This window comes from Phocoena sinus, chromosome 12 (assembly GCF_008692025.1).
Source record: "Phocoena sinus isolate mPhoSin1 chromosome 12, mPhoSin1.pri, whole genome shotgun sequence".
Taxonomy (NCBI): domain Eukaryota; kingdom Metazoa; phylum Chordata; class Mammalia; order Artiodactyla; family Phocoenidae; genus Phocoena; species Phocoena sinus.
In genome coordinates this window covers 13,598,040-13,622,199 of record NC_045774.1, presented here as the reverse complement: position 1 = coordinate 13,622,199, position 24,160 = coordinate 13,598,040, and the positions used below count along the sequence as shown (strand labels likewise).

General features: G+C 40.5%; 1 protein-coding gene across 20 annotated transcripts in view; it reads right to left on the bottom strand.

The window, feature by feature from the left end:
• Positions 1-24,160, bottom strand: part of SYNE1 (spectrin repeat containing nuclear envelope protein 1) — a 457,069-nt gene that overhangs the window by 372,324 nt on the left and 60,585 nt on the right. For all 20 annotated transcript variants that reach the window (XR_004352467.1, XR_004352466.1, XR_004352464.1 and 17 more), the window contains exon 3: positions 6,677-6,738. Coding sequence is in view for 14 of the 20 variants with exons in the window: in XM_032650736.1 (XP_032506627.1) it covers positions 6,677-6,738 (62 nt within the window). In the remaining 6 variants the exon portion in view is untranslated. The remainder of the gene's footprint in view (positions 1-6,676; positions 6,739-24,160) is intronic.

Below are 24,160 nucleotides of genomic sequence, written 5' to 3'. Positions count from 1 at the left end.
AACAGTCAATTTCCAAAGATTTTTGAGAAAACAGGTATAATTTTTTTCTTCCAGTTTTATTGATATAATTGACATATAAAGCTTTCTTTCTAAATAAGGTGTTTATTTTTTTAGTTTGCTTAAAATCTTTAAAGAAGGCATTGCAGTAGCAAGACATAATCACAGAATTTAGGATGAGATGGTTTATCACTCTAGTTTAAATCCACAAAAATTCCCATGACTTGTGCAACAGCTCCCAGACAACTGAGATCCGGCAAAATATTTACAACTTGCATTCTAGAGGAAAGTCGAAACTCTTTTTTTCCTGCCAGTTTAGCACCTTCTCCTTTCTTGTTCTCAGAGATAAATAACTTGGCATGTTATATAGCATAAGTAACAGGTGAATTAAGACTAGTATCTGATCACCAGCATAAAAATATTTTTGACATGGGTCACTTCCTTGCCTTTATTGGTAGATGTCAACAGAAAATTGTAGGAAACACACACACATATACACACACAATCAAAGAATAAAATGCATTTTAATTATTTTGAAGGATTTGGTTATTAGATATCTGAAGCCATTCTAAAGCACAGCGCTATGTACAATAGGAACTGAAACACAAACATTTGATATGAAAGAGGAGACAAGCTCATTACTTAACATCATTCTTGGACCAAGGTTTGGAAGAAATTCTCATGTGCTTCAAGCCAGACCTCCGGATGAACCTGTGGCCTGTTATGGACTGAATGTTTGTGTGTCCCCCCCCACCGCCCCACCAAATCTATATGTTGAAGCCTTAATCCCCAATGTGATGGTATTTGGAAGTGGAGCCTTTGGGAGGTAACTGGGTGTAAATGAGGTCATAAATTCCTCACAACGGAATTAGCATGCTATAAGAAGAGGAAGAGAAACCAGAGTTCTTTCTCTCTCTGCCATGTAAAGACTGAAATCAGTCAATACATTGATCTTGAACTTTCCAGCCTCCAGAATTTCAAGAAATAAATGTTCCTTGTTTGAGCCACATAGTCTATGGTATTTTGTTACAGCAGCCCAAGCTGACTAATACTGGGTCTAAGTTGGTTGCATATTTACTGGGCAAAATAAATAAACATAAACAATACACCAAACCAGACTCAATCTGACCCAACAAATTACAGAACACCAGGTCCTTTCAAAGCTGACAGCAATTATGGTTCCATCCTTAGAGCAGACTGTTGTTATAGGACAAACCATTGGCTTTGGTTTTTCAATAAGCAAGAAAGAAGAGGAAAAGTTGGCTCCAGAATCTCCAGAGAGGGGCTTCCCTGGTGGTGCAGTGGTTAAGAATCTGCCTGTCAATGAAGGGGACACGGGTTCGAGCCCTGGTCTGGGAAGATCCCACATGCCGCAGAGCAACTAAGCCCGTGCGCCACAACTACCGGGCCTGCGCTCTAGAGCCCGCGAGTCACAACTACTGAAGCCCGTGCGCCTAGAGCCCATGCTCCACAACAGGAGAAGCCACCGCAATGAGAAGCCCGCACACCGCAACGAAGAGTAGCCCCCACTCGCCTCAACTAGAGAAAGCCCATGTGCAGCAACAAAGACCCAACACAGCCAAAAATAAATAAATAAAAAAAAAAAAAAAAAAAAAGAATCTCTGGAGGATAAGGAAAGACCTTGAAGCAGATCAACTGGCTTCTCTGTGGATTATTTTTCTAGTGAGAAACATTTTGATTCTAAGTATGGCTTTGGGCCTGCTCTATGACTGAAAACCAGGGGCCAGGGGAGATATCCATGTGTTGTTAAAAGGTAAAGAAGAGCTGAACACCAAATATCTAAGAGGCTGTTTTCACGAGAGACTTAGTGAGATTCTGGGCATAATATATGCTTCTGTGGAGCCCAGGTGATTAAGGTAGGGGTGTGTATGTGTGTGTGTGCGTGTCTGCGCAGGTGCTTGTTGTCTGTGCCTGGGGTGCTAAGTGATGGGCACACTCTAGCATCACACAAAGACTTTGGGAGCAAGCCTTCTCACAGAGACAGCAGGAAAAGTGACACGGTGTACTTGTCCAGAGGCCAGATAAAAGATATGAACCTCACCTTGCTTCTGTTGCAAGTAAGGTATTATCATTCTCAGAAGTAAGTCAGCACACTGCAATGGGGAGGGAAGTGTGTGCTTCCATTTAAATGTGACCTCAAGGAGACTGTGAAGCCCAGGATGTACAGGTAGAGAAAGTGTACAGATAGAAATAGAGATGGGAATGGGGATAAAGATAGGGATGGAGAGATTGAGATACAGATGGAAAGGGAGTTGGGCGGAGGTGTGATGGAGAAGGAGATGGGATGGGAGAGATAGAGACGATACAGGAATGCAAGCAGGGTGAGAGGGAGAATGAGAGAGAAATAGGGCTGGAATAGGAAACTCAAATAGGGATAAAGGCAAGCAGAGGATGGGTACAAGAGAGAGGGAAGAGTAGGCAATCATGGGACCAGCTGCTGAGACAGTCGCAGACATAAACATCCACTCTGTAGCTATCCTAAAACCCTCAACTGTCAAAGCTGGGTAATGTGGTCAGCTTTTATTTTCAAAATGTTTCTAACTACAAGTGAGTCAGAAAAGGAAAATTTTTTCCAATGAGGTTGCAGGCTACATTTGGTAAGATACTACAATGTCAGCATAAATAAGTTCCGGATGACAAGCATAGGTATATCACTGTTTCAGTTTTCAAGGCCCAAGAAAGAAAGAATAGCAAGTACAGAGGGGAAAACAAAAGAACAACAACAAAAAAATCCCTATTGCAGTAAGGTTACAATGGAGCAGTTGCAGAGGTAATAATTTTCTGGGTCTTTTGAAATGATACTATCGACACAAAAATGTGTAAAGTAGGGAAGCCAAGTGGACTCCAGATTCACGTCTGCATTAAAATCTCTGCAGCACCAATGGCCAGGTGTATGAAGAAGAACGCTACAAAATAACCTGAGTTAAGCACTTAGCACAGTGCCAGACATTAATCGTCTTTTCTCCCCCATGTGACTGATGTTCTTCCTACTCTAACAAAATAAGAAAAGATAAAGAATCTTTGCTGTTGCTGTTTCGTTAAGCCCCTCTGCATGGTACTCGGCGCTGTGTTTAGAGCTATTAGGATTTACAAAGAACTCCAAGAATTAGCACACGCCTTGAAGACGTTACAATGTTGATGGGAAGGTGAGATATGAAACAGTATAAAATCATTTAAGACATACTGGCGGAGGGTGGGGATAAACTGGGTGATTGGGATTGACATATACACACTATTATATATAGAATAGATAATTAATAAGCACAGGGAACTCTACTCCATACTCTGTTATGATCTATATGGGAAAAGAATCTTCAAAAAAGTGTATGTATGTGTATGTATAACTGATTCACTTTGCTGTACAGCAGAAACTAACACAACATTGTAAATCAACTATATTCCAAAAAAAAAAAAAAAAGAATGCAGTGGTAAATCCAAATGCAATGACTCAAGAGTAAAAAAAAAAAACAAAACAATTTCTTTCTCAATAAGAAAAAAACAAACTAGGGACTTCCCTGGTGGTCCAGTGGTTAAGAATCCACCTTCCAATGCAGGGGACGCGGGTTCAATCCCTGGTCTGGAAACTAAGATCCCACATGCTGCGGGGCAACTAAGCTCACACGCCACAACAAAGAGCTCACACGCTGCAATGAAAGATCCCACACGCTGCAATGTAAGATCCCACATGCCGCAACAAAGATCCCGCGTGCCGCAACTAAGACCCGACACAGCCAAATACATAAATAAATTAAATACTTTAAAAAAAAAGAAAGAAACTAGCTATCTTCTACTAGCATAGGCAAATACTCATAGACCCACAGACCACACATACACAAAATACATGAAATCTCTAATCTCTAGCATATTTTTAAATTAAAATACTCTGAGCAGATTAAAAAAAAAAAAGACATGCTGAACTTTTCCACCTGTGCTGCAGGTTCTGGAGAAGTGCTGAGATTCTGATTCTACCAAACCTGAGGCAGGAACAGCAGAGAAGGCAGGGGGATGGTGCTGGGGAAGGAGTACAGGGGAAACCGCTAACATTCTGGAGCCTTTGCTCAGTGTTTCACATGTGGTCAGAAATGACTTCATGAATGAGGGACATATGTGCTACACATTAAGGGCAGGACTTGTACATTTAGACGGGAAATAGCAGGAGTGAGGTCACAAAGCAGGACTAAAAAAAAAAAGAACATAAAAGGGTACACCCTGGTACAGCCCCTTCCAATACCCAGTTATCACATAAATATGTAAAGTAACTTGAAACAATGATAAAATGGTGATAAAAACAGATTAGAAAACAAATTCTTGGCATATAATCCTTCGACAAAGGCCCTTTGTATACTGTGTGCCATGGCACACATTCCAATTTTAGCTTCTTTTTAAGAATTCAGAACACAGATAAGTGTGTCCCAGGAATTCTGCTTTAAAATCTTCTGCAAAGATATTCAACCCTATTAAAAAATATAAAAATAACTATAAACTATTTTCACCAGATTGGAAAATACTGTTAAAGAGGATTAATAGTATAAGGAAATGGGCATTCTCATAAGCTCTTGGTATATATTAACGTTATAAACATGTATACTTGTGGACTATCTACCCACTTCTAGAAATTTACCCTAAGAAAAATAATCAGACAAATGTACAGATATATATGCCCAAGGACTTTCACTGTGACATTTTATATAATATTAACCAACTGGAAACTAATTATATAACCACTGATAGACAACTGGCTAATTATGATTTATAAAGAATTTTATTATATTTATAATGACAAAGTATTAGTCAGCCATTAAAATGATTATATGGCTCTGTATCTAATCACATGGGATGATGTACAGATGTGCTGGGTGAATAGAGGCATACAGAATAAAAGTGAATACAGAATAAGTGGCCTATAGCCACTTATGTGAAACTGTGTATGCCAGCATGTAGAAAAATGGTGATCAATATGTCAGTGATGGCTATATCAGGACTGTGGAATTTAAGGTGATTTTTACTTTCATTAAACTTTCTAAGAAGTTTATTATCAAAACGATTTACAATTAGCACGTAACCTTTTTTATGATATGAAAAAACAATAACTCTATTTTCATTTTGGAAAAAAAAGAACTGTCCTCAAACGATGACAATCCTGGAGTATAAGCAGTGGCTGTGGCCAGATGGCACCAGCCAAAGCTTGAGAAAATGAGCCCCAAGGGCATTCAGTGCCTTGTCACAGGGCAGATTCTGGGTGCAGCCACTGGGCCAGAAAACTCCCATTTTACCCAGCGGCTTTTGGAGAGATTATAGGAAAGATAATCCCATTTTACCGAGTGGCTTTTGGAGAGATTATAGGAAAGATAATCCCATTTTATCCTGTATCTAGACACATTCTTCTTTTTTTTTTTTTTTTTTTTTCCCAGGCTGCGTTGGGTCTTCGTTGCTGCGTGGGCTTTCTCTAGTTGCAGCGAGCGGGGGCTACTCTTCATTGAGGTGCACAGGCTTCTCACTGGGGTGGCTTCTCTTGTTGCGGAGCACGGGCTCTAGGTGTGCGGGCTTCAGTAGTGGCAGCACGCAGGCTCAGTAGTTGTGGTACACGGGCTCTAGAGCGCAGGCTCAGTAGTTGTGGTGCACGGGCTTAGTTGCTCCACGGCATGTGGGATTTTCCCGGACCAGGGATCGAACCCATGTCCCCTGCATTGGCAGGCGAATTCTTAACCACTGCGCCATGAGGGAAGCCCTAGACATTAATCTAGTCTTCTCTTTTTGCTGGATTTTGAGCTTCCCAAAGCCTGGGAAAGTGTCTTACTAGCTTTCTTCCTGTCTCCAAAGCCTATCATAGACACACAGTAAGCAGTCCATTTGTACAATGGGACTGAAATAAGTTGCCATGCTTTGTTTGCTTCTGAACTATGAAAAGAGGCTTTGGAGGAGTCCCCAGTCAAAAACTGCTCGTAGGATTATGCCTTGCACACTTTAGGTACTGCTCTCGGCAAAGATCCTCTAACCGAATGCAGACAATTGTCCTGTCATCTGCGTTTATTTTTACAAATGCAATGTTTTTTGGTTCACATATTTTTTCATCAGCATTATAAGAGATTAATTTTTTTATAATGTAGCTACATGGAAATTTGTTTTATGTTAGTATTTATGTTCAAAGTCATTACAGTGTATGGATAGCCAGTCACCTGATACAATCTAAGGTCAGTATGGATAATCTCAGACTGCTTAGCCTTTGCAGTGTCCTGCCACAATGGTTACTCTTCTATAAGAGCACCTGAAAGGGGAGCCCAGACACGATCTCCTTAGATAAAATTCTTTGCTCAGGCAAGACTACACATTGCTTTTTTCTGCTCCAAATAGAAACAAACACAAACAAAACTCCACCATGAATTCTTCTGATATGACACACATCAGTACAGAAGAAACAACTGAATGAAATATTTCATCAAGATTCATGGAATTGACATGAAGTAACTGCTTTCGACTCTGGTTATCTGTTAATTTTCTTTGAAAACATGTTAGCAGATGCCACAATTAAACTGATAGGTGCCAACATTACTGACTAGTTATAGTGACAACAGCCACAGCAGCATTACTTTAAACTGTGCGTTTAATGATGTATTGGCTCAAACTAAGTTAACGTAGAACTCTGGGTAGTTTCCTTTACCTTGGCCAGATGAGAGTTGATCCATTTTGTAAAAGTACGTTTTTGTACTATCTCTTGCTCATCTAGAAGAAAAAAAATTATCTGGTTAGATAACATGTCATGAAGTTGTATCATGAAAAAAATTCATAGTTACACAACTCTAGAAATGATTATATTATTTTATCTTATAATTCATTTTACCAATTATTGTCTTGAAGGAAGAGCCAGTAAAACTTCAAATATATTAGGCAAGTCAATTATTTATTTAAAAATTATCAGCAAATGCTTTAAAATTTGCAATATGTTAGCCCTATGTTTATCTTCATTCATTTATTGAAAGTTCACTGAATAATTAAACCTCAATAAATCTGTTTTTTAAAAAGTTCACTTGAGACCAACTAAGTGCCAAGTTTTACACGTGGTACAAAGGGATGCAGAGAGATGAAGAGGACACAGTCTCTACCATGATATATCTAAAGGTAAATATCTTGAAGACAACATAGGCAGTGCACTCTTTGACATCGGTCTTAGTAATACCCATCAAACTAAAAAGCTTTTGCACAGTAAAGGAAACTACCAGCAAAATGAAAAGGCTGCCTACTGAATGGGAGTAGATATTTGCAAAAGATGTACCTGATAGGAGGTTAATATCCAAAATATACAAAGAACTCACGTAACTCAACATCAGAAAAAATAACAACCCAATTGAAAAATGGGCAGAGGATCTGAATAGACATTTTTCCAAAGAAGACACGCACACGGCCGATAGGTATATGAAAAGATGCTCAGCATCACTAATCATCAGGGAAATGCACATCAAAACACAATGAGATATCGTCTCACACTTATTAGATGGCTATTATCAAAAAGACAACAAGTAACAAGCACTAGATAAAATAACAAGGATGTAGAGAAAAGGAAACCCTTATGCACTATTGGAGGGAATGTAAACTGGTGCACCAAGTGTGGAAAACAGTATAGAGATTCCTCAAAAAATTAAAAAATGGAACTACCATATGATCCAGCAACTCCACTCCGGGGTATTTAGAAAACAAAAACACTGATTAGAAAAGATATATGCATCCCTATGTTCACTGCAGCGTTATTTACAATAGCCAAGAAGATATGGAAGCAATCTAAGTGCCCATCAACAGATCAATGGATAAAGAACAAAGAACATGATGTGGTGTGTGTATATATATATATATATATATATATATATACACATATATGAAATGGAATATTACTCAGCCATTAAAAAAACAAGTGAAAGCTTGCCATTTGCAACAACATGGATGGACCCAGAGGGTATTATGCTAGGTGAAATCAGTCAGAAAGAAAAAGACAAATACTGTACGATTTCACTTATATGTCAAATCCAAAAAAATCCCAAAAAAATGAACAAACATAAAAAAGAGAAACAGAGTCATAGACACAGAGAACAAGCAGGCAGCTGCTGGGAGGGTTTGAGGGGAGGAGAGAAGCAGGTGAGGGAGATTAAGAGGTACAAACTTCCAGTTACAAAATGAGTCCTAGGTATTGAATGTACAGTTCGGGGACTATAGTTAATAACTATGTAATACCTTTGTAGGGTGACAGATGGCAACTAGTCTCATGGTGATCATTTTGAAATGCATAGAAACAGTGGATCACTGTGCTGTGTAACAGGAACTAACACAGTGTTTAGGTCAATTACACTTCAAAAACAGACAAAGTCGCAGAAAAAGAGATCAGACTTATGGTTAGCAGAGGTGGGATGTGGGGAGGGGGAACTGGATGAAGCTGGTCAAAAGGTGCGAACTTCCAGTTACAAGAGAAATAAGTATTAGGGATTTAATATACATGATAAATACAATCAACGCTGCTGTGTGTTATATATGCAAATGGTTAAGAGAGTAAATCCTAAGAGCTCTCATTACAAGGAAAACAATTTTTTTCTATTTCTTTAATTTTGTGTCTACAGAGATGAGGGATGTTCACTAAACTGTTTGCGATAGTCACTTCACGATTATGTAAGTCAAATCATGATGCTGTACACCTTAAACTTATGCAGTGCTGCATGTCAATTATGCCTCAATAAAACTGTAAGAAAAAAAGTAGCAAAGTCAAAAAATTATAATAAAGGTAAATATTTAGAGGTGGAGAGAGACAAGAAAGGGCACATGTGTAGCGGAGGGTTATAGAGTAATGCAACAAGATAGAGGCATTACAGGAATTTCCCCAGAGGAGCAGTGTAGTGAACACACTATAATAGGGTAACCTCCCCAAATTCCCACCTCCTGGAGTCCACACCTTTGTGTGGGCAACTGCAACCAGAACTTGTGAAATGCTTCTAATCAACAGAACACAGCAACGGGGGATGTGATGCCACGCCCATGAACATGTTACTTTACGTAAGATTCCTTCTGAGCTGACTGGAGTGACAGGTTCTCCTGCTGGCTTAAAGAAGCAGCCACACTGTGAACAGTCCATGGAGAGGGCCCTGGAGCAGAGAACTGCAGGCTGCCTCTGGAAGTTGGGGGGCAGCCTCCAGCCAAGAGTCAGGAAGAAGGTCTGTCATACACAAGGAAATGAATTCCGCTAACAACCTGAATGAGTTCAAAAGTGGATTCTTCCCTCATTCAGCCTCCGATGAGAATGTCGCCCAGCTGACACCTTGATTGTGGACTTGTGAGACCCTGAGCAGAGGGCACAGGTAGCTGCATGGACTACCACACAAATTGTGGACTACCCACAAATGTTTGGAGATAATAAACGAACGTTGTTTTAAACTGCTAAGTTTGCTAATTTGTTATGCAATAAGGTAAAACTAACATACAAAGAAACAAACGTTGGCTTCAGGAAGGCTTTATTTTTTTAATATGTATCTTCATCGGAGTATAATTGCTTTACCTTGTTGTGTTAGTTTCTGCTGTACGACAAAGTGAATCAGCTCTATGTATACATATATCCCCATATCCCCTCTCTCTTGTGTCTCCCTCCCACCCTCCCTATCCCACCCCTCTAGGTGGTCACAAAGCACCGAGCTGATCTCCCTGTGCTATGCGGCTGCTTCCCACTAGCTATCTATTTTACATTTGGTAGTGTATATACGTCAGTGTTACTCTCCCACTTCGTCCTAGTTTCCCCTTCCCCCACTGTGTCCTCAAGTCCGTTCTCAACATCTGCATCTTTATTCCTGTCCTGCCACTAGGTGCATCAGTACGGTTTTCTTACATTCCGTATATGTGCGTTAGCATATGGTATTTTTCTCTTTCTGACTTACTTCACTCGGTATGACAGACTCTAGGTCCATCCACCTCACTACAAATAACTCAATTTAGTTCCTTTTTATGGCTGAGTAATATTCCATTGTATATATGTGCCACATCTTCTTTATCCATTCATCTGTTGTTGGACATTTAGGATGTTTCCATGTCCTGGCTATTGTAAATAGTGCTGCAATGAACATTGTGATATATGTATGTTTTTGAATTATGGTTTTCTCAGGGTATATGCCCAGGAGTGGGATTGCTGGGTCGTATGGTAGTTCTATTTTTAGGTTTTTTAAGGAACCTCCATACGGTTCTCCATAGTGGTTGTATCAATTTACATTCCCACCAACAGTGAAGGAGGGTTCCCTTTCCTCCACACCCTCTCCAGCATGTACTGTTTGTAGATTTTGTGATGACGGCCATGCTGACCGGTGTGAGGTGCCAGCTCACTGTGGTTTGATTTGCATGGCTACAACGGGCTGCGGTGTGTGATGCAGGTGGTGAGCCAGCTCCTGGGCCCCCGCACCTCCGAGTTCACCGCCGCCTTCGCGGGCCGCCTCATGTCCACCCTCATCTCCAAGGCGGGGTGGGAGCTGGGGGAGAGCCTGGACCAGATTTTCCATGCCATCCTCAGCTAGACGCAGCAGGCAGAGACGCTCAGCGGCATGCGGTCCCTGATCACGGTGTTCGCCCACATGGTACACAATCACCTGGAGCCCCTCCTGGAGTTCCTGTGCAGCCTCCTGGGGCCCAGAGGCAAGCCCGCCCTGGAGTTCGCGATGGCCGAGTAGACCAGCCGGCAGCACCTGTTCTACGGGCAGTACGAGTGCAAAGCCAGCTCTGTGGCGCTGCGTAAGCTGCTCTAGCACGGCATCCACGCAGATGACAAGCGGCTACAGGACATCTGCGTGAAGGGGGAGGAGATCTACGGCCTGGACGAGGGCACCCGCACCTGCTCCAAGTCGGCCAAGAACCCTGAGCGCTGGACCAACATTCCTCTGCTGGTCAAGACCCTGAAGCTGATCATCAAAGAGCTGTCTAACGTCATGGAGGCCAAGGCCGCCCGCCAGGCCGCCCTGCAGAGCGGAGCCAAGATGACTCCAGTGACATGTGCGAGGAACAGGAGGACTACAACGAGGAGGACGGCTTAACCCTTGTCTGATACTCTCGCCACACGTACATACGAAGAGCGTTACTACAGGGACGATGAGGAAGGCGACCCTGACTCCGTGAAGGACCCTCTCTAACAGACAGATCTGCAGGCGCACCTCACACACTTCCTCTGCCAGTTCGCTCACAACTCTGCTACGTGGTGTTCTCAGGCCACCTCAACAATCGTGACAGGCAGGTTCTGCAGACCACTGGCGTTTGAAAAGGGCCTCCTCTGGCCTGCCACACACCGTTTTGCAACAAAGTGAGGAGAAGGAAAGAAATCGTAAAGATCAGAGCAAAAATAAATGAAAAAGAAGGAAGGCAACAACAGCAAAGATCAATAAAAGCAAAAGCTGGTTCTTTGAGAAGATAAACAAAATTGATAAACTATTAGCCAGACTCATCTAGAAAAGAAGGGAGAAGACTCAAATCAACAGAATTAGAAATGAAAAAGAAGTAACAACTGACACTGTAGAAACACAAAGGATCATGAGACACTACTACAAGCAGCTCTGTGCCAATAAAATGGACAACCTGGAAGAAATGGACACATTCTTAGAAAAGTATAACCTTCCGTGACTGAACCAGGAAGAAATAGAAAATATGAACAGACTAATCACAAGCCCTGAAATTGAGACTGTGCTGAAAAATCTTCCAACAAATAAAAGCGCAGGACCAGATGGCTTCACAGGCGAATTCTATCAAACATTTAGAGAAGAGCTAACACCTATCCTTCTCACACTCTTCCAAAGTATAGCAGGAGGAGGAACACTCCCCAACTCATTCTACGAGGCCACCATCACCCTGATACCAAAACCAGACAAGGATGTCACAAAGAAAGAAAAGTACAGGCCAATATCACTGACGAACACAGGTGCAAAAATCCTCAACAAAATACTAGCAAACAGAATCCAACAGCACATTAAAAGGATCATACACCATGATCAAGTGGGGTTTATCCCAGGAATGAAGGACTTAATTAGAGATATAAAGAGATGAAGGCCAGAGAGAGGGGCCAATGTAACACCTTTCAAAGAAAGGGTGAATTCTGCTCCTTCCACCAACATCTGTTGTGAGGATGAAAGATGAACAAGATACCATTTCAATTCCTCACCCTTTGAAAGGTAATGCTCAAAGAAACATAATTTCAGCTTTCTAAAAAAGGACCTTTTGGCTAAAGTCTAAACATTAAGCTCTAGACAGGTAGAGCTGGAGCTGAGCTCTCCTGAGCTTTGGTTCAGAATCCTGGACTGCCTACTAGAATATAAGCCCCATGAGGACAGTAACTTGTTTCCCAATGCCTGCAAATATTACAAATAAATCCTGTTGAATGAGTAAATGAATAAAATAAACAACAAAGCCTTTAAATTTAGAGAAAATTTGGATATATCCATAAAATTTAAAGAACGCCATTATTTCTAATGCACATTAAACATGCACTTTTTTTTTTGCGGTACGCGGGCCTCTCAGTGCTGTGGCTTCTCCCGTTGCGGAGCACAGTCTCCGGACGCGCAGGCTCAGCGGCCATGGCTCACGGGCCCAGCCGCTCCACGGCATGTGGGATCTTCCCGGACCGGGGCACGAACCCGTGTCCCCTACATCGCATCGGCAGGCGGACTCTCAACCACTGCGCCACCAGGGAAGCCCCTAAACATGCACTTTTAACTTTCAAGTAATGACCAGAAACAAACCCAGGTGGCCTTGGGATCAGACGGGGAAGGAGGCTGAAGGACACAAAGAAGACTGTTAGCAGAGGCTGAAAGAACAGTGAGGAAACTGCTAGCTGGGACTGGAAGGAGAGCTACACATATTTTATGCGTTATATATTCTGTCATTGGTAGTAACTTGAACTTTTGCAACTGGCTAGGGAGATTTCCCTGCAGAAAGCTGTCAACCGGCTTCTTTCAGCTGCACATTTTATGGTACTGGAAGAAAGGGAGATGAACCAAAGAAGGAACTATTTAGTTTGCGAACAGAATTTAGAGGAAACATAGGAGACCTTTGATATGGCGCATCAGAAAATTTAATGGTTAGTCATTGTCAGTCTGCCCTGGAAGAAGATTTGCAAAGTAAAAAATAGCTTCAGGACAACAATCAATCAAGACTGTGACTGTAAGAACCATTGTTAAGAACTCAGAAAGATTTAAGGCAGTGTTTGTTTGTTTGTTTAATTAATTAATTTATTTATTAATTTATTTTTTCAGTGTTTGGTTGATGTGCTCAGGCAGACAAACCATCTTCTAAGAATCTTAACGGCACTGCCCACTGCAGCCTCACATGTGCTCCAAAGTTGATTTCAGACTTTGGGTTTGGGGGGCCACAGAATGAACTCCAAGCAGATTTTTAGGAAGCCAACAAACCTGTTAAGCCAAAATGCCACCGGTCTGCACTAAAGGGACGGGACAGCTCAAAACGAAGAGAAGACTGGAACCGCAGCTTTATATGGCTCAGACTATCAGCCACAAACATGAGCCACTTCTTATCAAAAAGACAGGGGGCTTCCCTGGTGGTGCAGTGGTTGAGAGTCCGCCTGCTGATGCAGGAGACACGGGTTCGTGCCCCGGTCTGGGAAGATCCCACATGCCGCGGAGCGGCTGGGCCCGTGAGCCATAGCGGTTGAGCCTGCGCGTCCGGAGCCTGTGCTCCGCAACGGGAGAGGCCACAACAGTGAGAGGCCCGCGTACCGCAAAAAAAAAAAAAAAAAAAAAAAAAAAAAAAAAAGACAGGGAATGACCCTTGCGCTTGAATTAAAGGAGGGGGCCACGGGTGCCTGGCTGGACTTCAGAATGACTTCAGAACACAATTGCCATATCCTTTCCATTCTTCCCTTCTTCGGACAGAAGCGTCCATTGCTTCTGTCCGAAGCACAGAATGGTCCTTCCCCGTCTTATCACTGCATGTTGGATGAATGGGGAGCAGTAACTTCTCTTTTTAGTTTCCAGGTCTGGGAACTGACAGAAATTACACCCCAGGGGCCTCCTCTGTATCTGGACCAGATGCAGATCACATGAGACTGGAGGTGGAGCTTGATCACATAACTGGATGAGATTTTTGATGTCTTGAGAGGGAATGAGTGTATTTTGATGTAGAAAGAATATAAAGCACAGCGATCAGAGGACAGATATTAAATTATGGACAAAAAGTCCTCCAGCCCCAGTAGGCATTCTCCTTTGCAACGTGACTCTGCCCTTCCTCGCCTCAAGGGCAGAACTGATGTCCCCCCTCCTTGAATTTGATCTTGCATTGTATTTGCTTTGATCAATAATGCAGCAGAAATGACTTTATATCATCTGCTTCTAGGCCTTAAGAACTCTTACAGTTTCTATTTTAGCTGTCTTGGATCCCTGTCCTAAATTCACCAAGCAAGGAAAGCAGTCTCTATTGGAGGAGGGTCCATGTGGAGAAGAACTGAGATGCCCTATCCAATAGGCAGAACCAACGGCCAAACACGTGGGTGAGGTCATCCTGAACCTTCTAGTTTGGCCAACGCTGCAGATGAACACAAACCAGGTGAAGCCAGCAAACTGAGACTCATCTAAGGCTTCAGAGTTGATGCATCTCTTACTCCTCCCTCCCACATCCCCATACATACCTGATTACAAATTCCTCCAGGAAAAGAGCATTTTCCCCATCATTGTATCCCTAGAAATGAACCCACTGCCTGGAACATTGCCTTCTATATGTGTTCCTCAGAAAACCATCCATGTTTAACTATGAACTAACCAGCCAACCCACAGGTTATGAGAAATGATGAATTATGATTGTTTTACCTACAAAGTTTTGAGGTGGTTTGTTACACAGAAAAGGCTAACTAAACAAAGGCATTTACTTATGTGACAGATACACACGTGCGTGCACACACACACACACACACACACACACACACACACACACACCCCTCCTTCACTCTGTCTTCTATAAAAGAAAGATTCTAGGCTTGCTTGATTGGGTCTACCTTCTGGGTCTTTGGCGTTCTGATCAGATGAGCAATGGAGAGAAAAGTGGCAAGGAACAAGGAAGGGCATCTGAAGTTACTCTGCAGAAGTTCAGCACAGACTAATGGGAGAGGACAGAGAAGGAGAGGAGGGGAGAAGATCAAGAGCCAGTGGAAGAGTGAGATTGAGGAAAAAGATGAGAAAAGGGAATTTTTAAGGATTTTTGCCTGTATTGAGTGCTCTAATCACTGCTTCAATTTTTTTCAAGCACACGTCAGTAAAGACAGTGCTCCTAAGATCTTTGGAAGTGGAGTTGTATTTCTTTTGTATGTAAAACCAGTGACTAGATAAAAAGAGCCCACTTTCATTAAAGTTACATTTGTAAAGTTTAGTACCATCTCACTTTAAATCTAAGGCACAAGGGATGAGAAGAATATAATTATCTCAGTTCCTAAATTAGAAATTTCTCAACCTCAACCCTATTGACAGTTTGGGCAGGATAATTATTTGTCATATTATGAGAGGCTGTCCCATGCATTACAGGACATTTGGCAGCATCCCTTGCCTTTACTCATGAGTTGCCAGTTTGAAAGTGGCAGCTCTGACATTAAAGTCAAAGTCTGTCTGACTTCAGAGACTCTCTTAGACTTGACCTGGGTACTTGGCAATGTACTTGGATCACAGGCTTGGAGCACCTTGGATGTTTTCCTCTTTCTGTGGCTCTTTAAGATGTGTCATTATGACTATCAAAAATGTCTCCAGACATTGTCAAAACCCTGCTGGGGAAGAATCATCCCAGTTGAGAATGAACTATGTCCTCTGTATCTATGTGTAACAATAGGAATGAAGTGGTATGAACATCTTAAAAACTTATATCTGTTTCAATTGAATTATTATTGCCCAATTAACTACTCCAAAACATCACCATCATATTGGGTTATTCCCACTGTTTGTATATTTATTTAGACAAAAATTTACCCGAGATATATTAAAGAAGTGTCAAAATGCACTAAGTCAAGGACATTTGCTGAAAGATGACATGATTTTTCCAATATGAATAAAATATCCTATGATGTCTGAGATACTGTCATTTAAATCTGGGAAATTTGGTCTTACGTGATAGGGAGTGGGTGGGAGAGGAGAGGGTGTGTAAATCCTGTTAACATGTTTGGTTTATTTAACTATTCTAAACCTTCTAAATTTTTTTTTTTGGAAATGTATAAAACAAAACAAAAGATAGTCTTTCAGCTCCAGTTGGCTATTGTTAGTTAAAAATATAGTCTGAACCATTCATTGTAACATTTTAATTTTATCACTGTTAGGCAAGGAAAAGCAAATAGCATATGTCAGTCAGCAAATTACAAGAAAATTTAAATATTTAGAGAATTTTCATATATTTGTTTGGGAGGCAGTTAAATATGGGTGGTTTTCTAAGACACATAGATCAGACAAGGTTCCAGGCAGTGGGTTAGTCTCTACGGAAACAATGATGGAGGAAATGCTTTCTTACCATGAGGAATTTTAATTAGGTATGTATGGGGGTATGGGAGAGAGAAGGTAATACATACATCAGCCTTGAACCTTTAAGTAGACCTCAATTTCATACATTTTTAGTAAAAATCATTTGGTGAAAAAAAAAAACTCACCTAAATTGAGAAGAGCCTGTTTATAATCTTTCTTTACCCCACTTAATGTTAAAATTCGTACTTTTCTTTGCAGAAATAGTAATGTCTCTGATTACAAAGACACAGTCTCTGATTGGGGGTGATACATACTATGTGGCAGGCCCACCATATTATATTTCTAAAGTCCAAACGGTCCTGAATTTGAAAACAAAGCTTAGACTTCTGCATAAAGGATTGTGTGTACAATACAGAAAAACAATGATAGACATGTGCCCTACAGAGGAGTAATAATCATAATAAAGAGAAGATAAGCATAAGTGTAATGAGAGTGAAAGCAGCAGAGCTCATTATGGCCATTCATACGGTGGCTTCCTGCAATATCTTCTAGCTCTAAATAAAGACAATAAATTTGAATCGTTTCTCCAGAACTTTGGTAGCTTTTTTCTGTCACTTTTTTCTTTCTCTATTTGTGGGTATAAACATGGCAAAAGAAAATGATCACACGGTGAATTCATAAAAACACCTTATATTTCTACAACGCTTGAATTTACTCTCGTTTCCGTGTATACTTCTCATTTGATTCACACAAGTAGCCTGGCTGAGCAGACAGAGGAGGTATCATTAGCCCAGATGGAAATAAGGAAATGAAGCATGGTGGGGTTAAGAAATATGCCAGAAATCTAGAAACTGAAATGAAGTCTAGGAAGTTACAGAACCATGGCCAGAATTTAGGAAGTCTTACTCCTATTCTAATTTTGATCCATTCTCTGATTGTTTGATTCATGTATTTAACAAATGTCATTATGCCCCTCCTGTATGCCAGCATCCACTTCTGACCAGCTAGGGATGCAATTGGAGAGGATGGGTGTGGTTCCTTACAGTCCAATAGGAAGGACAGGAATCAAAAAGAAGCACATCACAGCCCAAGTTCTGTGTATGCAGCACAAAGTAAAAACAGTGGCGTGGCATATGTGAGAGGATTAAAAAAAAAAGAAAAAGACCACAGTGGAGGAAATTAAAGGCAACATGAACGTGAGAAAAAAATAAAAGCCAGTCTCTACAGTTTGCAAGGATGGGAATTAATGGGAAAATTCTGCTTATTTTTCCTAATAAGTTACATAAAAAGGCAAATGATAGGGCTTCCCTGGTGGCGCAGTGGTTGGGAGTCCGCCTGCCAATGCAGGGGACATGGGTTCGTGCCCCGGTCCAGGAGGATCCCACATGCCGCGGAGCGGCTGGGCCCGTGAGCCATGGCCACTGGGCCTGCGTGTCCGGAGCCTGTGCTGCGCAGCGGGAGAGGCCACAACAGTGAGAGGCCGGCGTACCGCAAAAAAAAAGGCAAATGATAAAGAAAAGGTGAGGACAATTGAGCTAGGTCATGCATGTTCCACCAGCTTCCTGAGCTACGAGCTATGAGGACCTCTCCTCCCCAGGGACACCTTGACCTCCTGTCTTCAATTGCCCAACTTTTTCCCTCCCTCCTTCTGGGCCCACCTCGTCCCTGTTGTGGCACCCTCCACAGAAACAGAATTCAACCAGAAGTTCGTGGAAGCTGGCTCACATACAAATGATTCCCCTTCCCCATCTCTGTATTTGTATCTGCCTTGGTATGATCATTTGTCAAGGTCAAGCTAACAGAGAAAAAGACTCTAGAAGGAATTTTGTCAGTAGGCAGTGTTTTGGGGGATATGCTCTCAAAACCAACACTTTTAAGGGCATGAGGGAAGCAGGATTTTAGAGAGAGAGATGCTGACCTGAGATGCAATTAGCTGGGGTGGTCCTTCAGAGAGGTCCTAAATGGAAATAAGGGGCAGGGACCTTGTACCCACTGGCAGGATATGGGCTGCCCTATCGAGAGGCATACCTCAGATGAGGCAAATCCCCTGGGCTGAGGACACATCCTGGGGAGGGGCTCAGCTGTGAGACGTACACGTATGACATACTGAATACAAAGGGAGGCAACATTTGCTTTCATATCTGTTCAACACCAGAGTCAAACCCTTTATCACATGAGATGTTGCTTTCTCCATTTATTTCTAAACGAACACTGTTTCCAAGGTCCACTGTTGCACTTTTCTGAGGACTGAATTAGAAGTGTGGCAACAAAGGGGACAGTGCAAAGAAAGGGAAAGGGCCACACCTCTCATGAGACTACCAATTACATGGAGTTCTCCAAAATGTGTCAGACGTCTATTTTTCTACCAGATTGAATGGTTGCTCACTGATTCACATGCTTTCTCTAGCCAACCAACCAAGCTTGGTTCTGCCTTCTAGGCCTGCCTGCCTAGGTACCTTTTCTACTTCTGCAACCAGATAACTCTGGCAACCACTATCCATTCCTGCCCTCTGTCTGGCTTCATGTCACCATCTATCCTGTCTGAGTCCTTCTCCCACAGATGATGCCTCTCTCCCAGCTCTTAAACACCACTGGTCAGGAGCCAGATGAATGGATAAAGAAGATGTGGTACATATGTACAATGGAATATTACTCAGCCAAAAAAAGAATGAAATAATGCCATTTGCAGCAACAATGGAAGGACCCAGTGATTATCATACTAAGTGAAGTAAGTCAGACAAATACCATATGATATCGCTTATATGTGGAATCTAAACAAATGATACGAACGAACTTATATCCAAAACAGAAATAGACCCACAGATGGAGAAAACAAACTTATGGTTACCAAAGGGGACAGGGGGGTGTGGAGAAATTAGGAGTTTGGGATTAAAATTACACACTATATATATAAAATAGATAACAAACAAGGCCCTACTATATAGCACAGGGAACTATACTCAATATTTTCTAATAGCTATAAGGGAAAATAATCTATATAATATATAAGAATATATATGTATATATATATAAATCAGTTTTCTGTACACCTGAAACTAACAGAACATTGTAAATCAACTATACTTCAATTTAAAAAAAAAAGAAAGAGTTGCCAAGTAGTGGCATGTGGGCAGAATCTGGGCCCAAAATGTGTTTTCTTTCACCAGCAACGTTCTAAGAAAACACTTTAATTTGAGTGTTTTTAGGTGTGACTTAACATTTCCCAGTTTTCCACAGATTCATTACTCGCAATCTTCTTAAACCAGCCACATCTCAAATCACCTGAAGGTAAATGAGTTTAAAACGTCTAGAAAAGAGGAAGGCCTGACTTCCATATATGCACAGATGGGAAGGGAGGTAAGGAGGGAATATGACGAGAAATCTTAGGAAGAGGTAATAAGCAGAATAAAGACTGTCCCAATATAAAAAGAAGCTATTGTACTTTTTTGATATGGTTATTTTAATTATATCCTTGGGAAAAGGTGAAGAGGTTTCTGTTCACTTTCTCCACCCCACCGCCCAATATTTTAAATTGGTATAAATTTAAATAAGTGCACTATTTCAACTGAATTATTTCAAGGAAACTCAGAACAATCAGAACTAAATAAAAGTTATTTGTTAGATAAAGGAAACATATGTTTTGGTAGATGTATATAAAAATGTAAGATTTTGGTGTTTTTATATATAACCAAACACCAGATTCCAAGTTTCAATCAGCTATAAAAATGCATGGTACATTTTATATAAAACTTTGGAAATTACCAAAACATATATCAAGAGGAATTTATTAACAGTATATTCCAGGTAGCCAAACACCAGCATAAGACTTTCTACTGTATCTACATTTTACTTACATCAGGTAAGTAAAATGGCGCAGCTACCTAAGTATGTTTTGGGGCGTCACCACTGAGGAAAAATTGTTAGGATTCCAGAAGCAAAGTTGGGTGCATCTGGTTACCATCCTCTAGAATCTACACACAACAGTAAGGAGGAGAAATTTTGAGTCATCCTCATATTTTATAAGGAGTCTAAAAACAAAATTAAAAATATGATGAAAGAACTCCATTACACTCACATAAAGATATGTCAGTGTACTTTTAAAATTAGAATTTAAAAATAATAAAACTGGAAGTAAAAAAACAAAATAAGCCATAAGAGACTATGACAAATTTTTGACTTGAGATTGAGGCTTCAAGAATATTTTGGTCACTAATTTGAAGATATTTAGCTCTATCATAAATGCTTATAACACTGATGTCTTAACTTTTAGAAACCATCTCTTAAAAATACTTAAATGTAAATCATCTAAATTTCTGTTTTAAAATTTGGCTTTTATCTTAGCATTCCTAGCAAACTTTTGCAATTCAGTCTTTCACTATAAATGGTTTAGTGAATACCCATTTCACTAAATGGTTTTAGGTTTCCCAAAATCATGAGCATAAATCAGTAGTATTCATTTCACTTCTATCAGTTTCAGGTTCAGATAAAATAGGAAGAGAAAAAATATTTCACTTGAGTTGTTTTAAAATCTTCTCTACATAGTATCAGTTTTTTGTACCAGGGATCCAGACTGGAATTATATCAGAAGAAAGAGTACACACACACACACACACACACACAGGCACCAACAACAAATAATACCTTTTATCGCAGCAGGAGTCTTGAAGGTTGTTTTTATCATATTCCACCTTTGATGGTGGCTTTTGGGAGTTGTCCCAATTCAGTCAGTATCTAAACCAAACACAGCTTTCACCAAGGGAACTTTCAACTCTCCTTGCAGCACTGGCCTTAAAGTATCCCTAGAGCAACCCCTCTACAAAAGCATATTCTTCTTCTCTCAGTTTTTAGCTTTACCCCCTGCTTACTGACCACATGCACTGCTCCCTAATGCCAGGGTTTCCACAAAGACAGTTTTCACATCGATTTATAAGAAGTGCTTCAGATGCATTTTCAGGGGAAAAAAAAATGACACCTTTTTCAGTCAGCATTTAGGAATTCAGGCATTCTTATTATGTTAAAATCTTAATAACTTTAAAGGCTTTTTTAATTGAAAAAAATCATTCAATTTATTCCAAGTCCCCAATTTTAACCTTAGATATATATGTAAAATTTTAATTTTAGAATCTGAGAGAAAGAAATTCAATGAATCCTTTGTAAACAATATTACATTGGCATTTAGTTTCTCATAGTTAAATTTACATAAGATATAATCTGGTTTATTTCTAATTTGTTCTTTGAGTTTGCTGGATTCTTTTCCAAATGTCTAATGTTGTGGAACACACATTAAAAGTTATAATTACCATATAAGGAATACACATTATAACAAGTTGCTAAGGAAGTCACACTGCTTTTAAATATATATATATATATATATATATATATATATATATGCAAACAATATTGGAAAGATTTTACATAATTTAAATACATTATTTTTTGTGTGGCTTTAAAGTAAAGCCACACAAAAAATAAACAAATACACATGCAAGAATCCACAAAGAGTATTTCAAAAGTTCCATGTTATGCTTCCTAAGGCAGTTTAAGACTAGATCCCCAAGGAAGAAATGTTTACAGATTTGTGGGTCTCTGCAGGCTAGAATAAAATAATTCCTTGACCTGGGATTTCGAGGCAAAATAGAAAACAGTTGTAGCCACACTCATGCCTGTTAAGCGACACAACAAAATTAGCAACGGGATTGTTTTCATTTTTCTATCCCATTTAGAGTAACGAACGTTTACTGTGATATAAAATTTGTTAATCCCAAAAGTTTGTTTATAAAGAATGCTGGCTATTACCATGACTTAGAAAAAAATCCCTACAGTTCAGTAGAGGCAAAAATGCAATAATCAATTTTCTCAGAAGTAAATTTTGGGCTCTGGGAGTAAAAAAGACCTGATTTGGAATCCCAGCATCAACATTCACTGTGAGACCTTAAAAAGGTGACTCAGCCTTTATGCCTCAGTTGACTCATATGTAAAATAGGGATGAAAATAGTAACAGGAGCCCTACAGCAACACTGTAATGATTTAATTAGGTGGCTAAACTTTATATCGCTTCAAAATGTCCTCTTATTCAGACACTTGCCTTGACGAAAGAAAAAAATAAATAAAACTCTAAGGAAGGATATATTTCTAAGCAATGGTAGAAAAGAAATAAGATGAGAATAATTTACAATAGATTTACAAATAGGATGTCTTATCCTTTCAAATTTCTCATTTAAACCTTATTTCCATTCCATAAGCAGTGCTTCAGTGCTGACTAAGGGCAAAGAACTGTGGGGATGAAAAGTTAGGTTAAACAGAGTTTGTAGTCCTAAAGGAGCAAAGAGTTTCTTAATTGACTTTAAGAAAGATTTACTGCACACAAATTATGTGCAAGGTGATGACTAGGTATACTGATGACTTGGGGGGTCGTGGGGGGCAAAGGAGGGCAAAGAGAACAGAGGAAGAAGACACAGATCTTAAACCTAACCTTGTAAACTTAGCCCCTTCACATCCCGGAAAAGTATCTTCCCCTCCAACAGTACGGCTGTGTGTGGGGGGGGGGGGGAAGGGGAAGAAACGTCATGCAAACATAGCAGCTTCCATTTTCTCTTATTGCTCCCAAAGCTTGAACTTGTGGTATACATGGCAACCCAGAGTTAAGCAACCCAGCCCATTGAGATAAGAGAGAAAGGGTACTTCAGTTGCTGCAACCCGAGGGTCCATCAGCAGATGAATGGATAAAGAAGATGTGGTATATATATACAACGGAATACTACTCAACTATCAAAAAGAATGAAATTTTGCCATTTGCAGTAACACAGGTAGACTCAGAGGGCATTATGCTTAGTGAAATAAGCCAGACAGAGAAAGACAAATACTGTAGGATGTTGCTTATATGTGGAATCTAAAAAATACAACAAACTAGTGAATATGAGAAAAAAGAAGTAGACTCACAGATATAGAGAAAAACTAGAGATTACCAGGAGGAGAGGAAAGGGGGGAGGGGCAGTATAGGGGTAGGGAATTAAGAGGTATAAATTATTAGGTATAAAATAAGCTACAAGGATATATTGTACAACACAGAAAATATAGTCAATATCATATAATAACTATAAATGGAGTATAACCTTTAAAAATTGTGAATCACTATATTGTACACCTGTAACTTATATAATATTGTACAACAACTATACTTCAATTAAAATTTTTTTTAAAAACAGAGAGAAAGGGCAATAGGGAAGGAGGTAGGCAAGACAAAGATGCTGGTTTGTTTGAGAATAACATGTTCTCTCTGCTCTAGCTGGAACAAGCAACCAGCATGACGTTCCCTTTTATTCTCAGTTTGCACTGTCAAGGGCAATACTGTTTCTTTTCAGGAAGAAACAATACCAACATGGAGAAAAAAAAAAAATCCACGTTAGGGCTTCCATGGTGATTCAGTGGTTAAGAATCCGCCTGCCAATGCAGGGGACACCAGTTCGAGCCCTGGTCCGGGAAGATCTCACATGCTGCGGAGCAACTAACCCCATAGGCCACAACTACTGAGCCTGTGCTCTAGAGCCCGCGAGCCACAACTACTGAGCCCACGTGCCACAACTACTGAAGCCCGCGTGCCTAGAGCCCATGCTCCGCAACAAGAGAAGGCACCACAGTGAGAAGGCCGCACACCACAACCAAAAGTAGCCCTCACTCGCCGCAACTAGAGAAAGCCCGCGTGC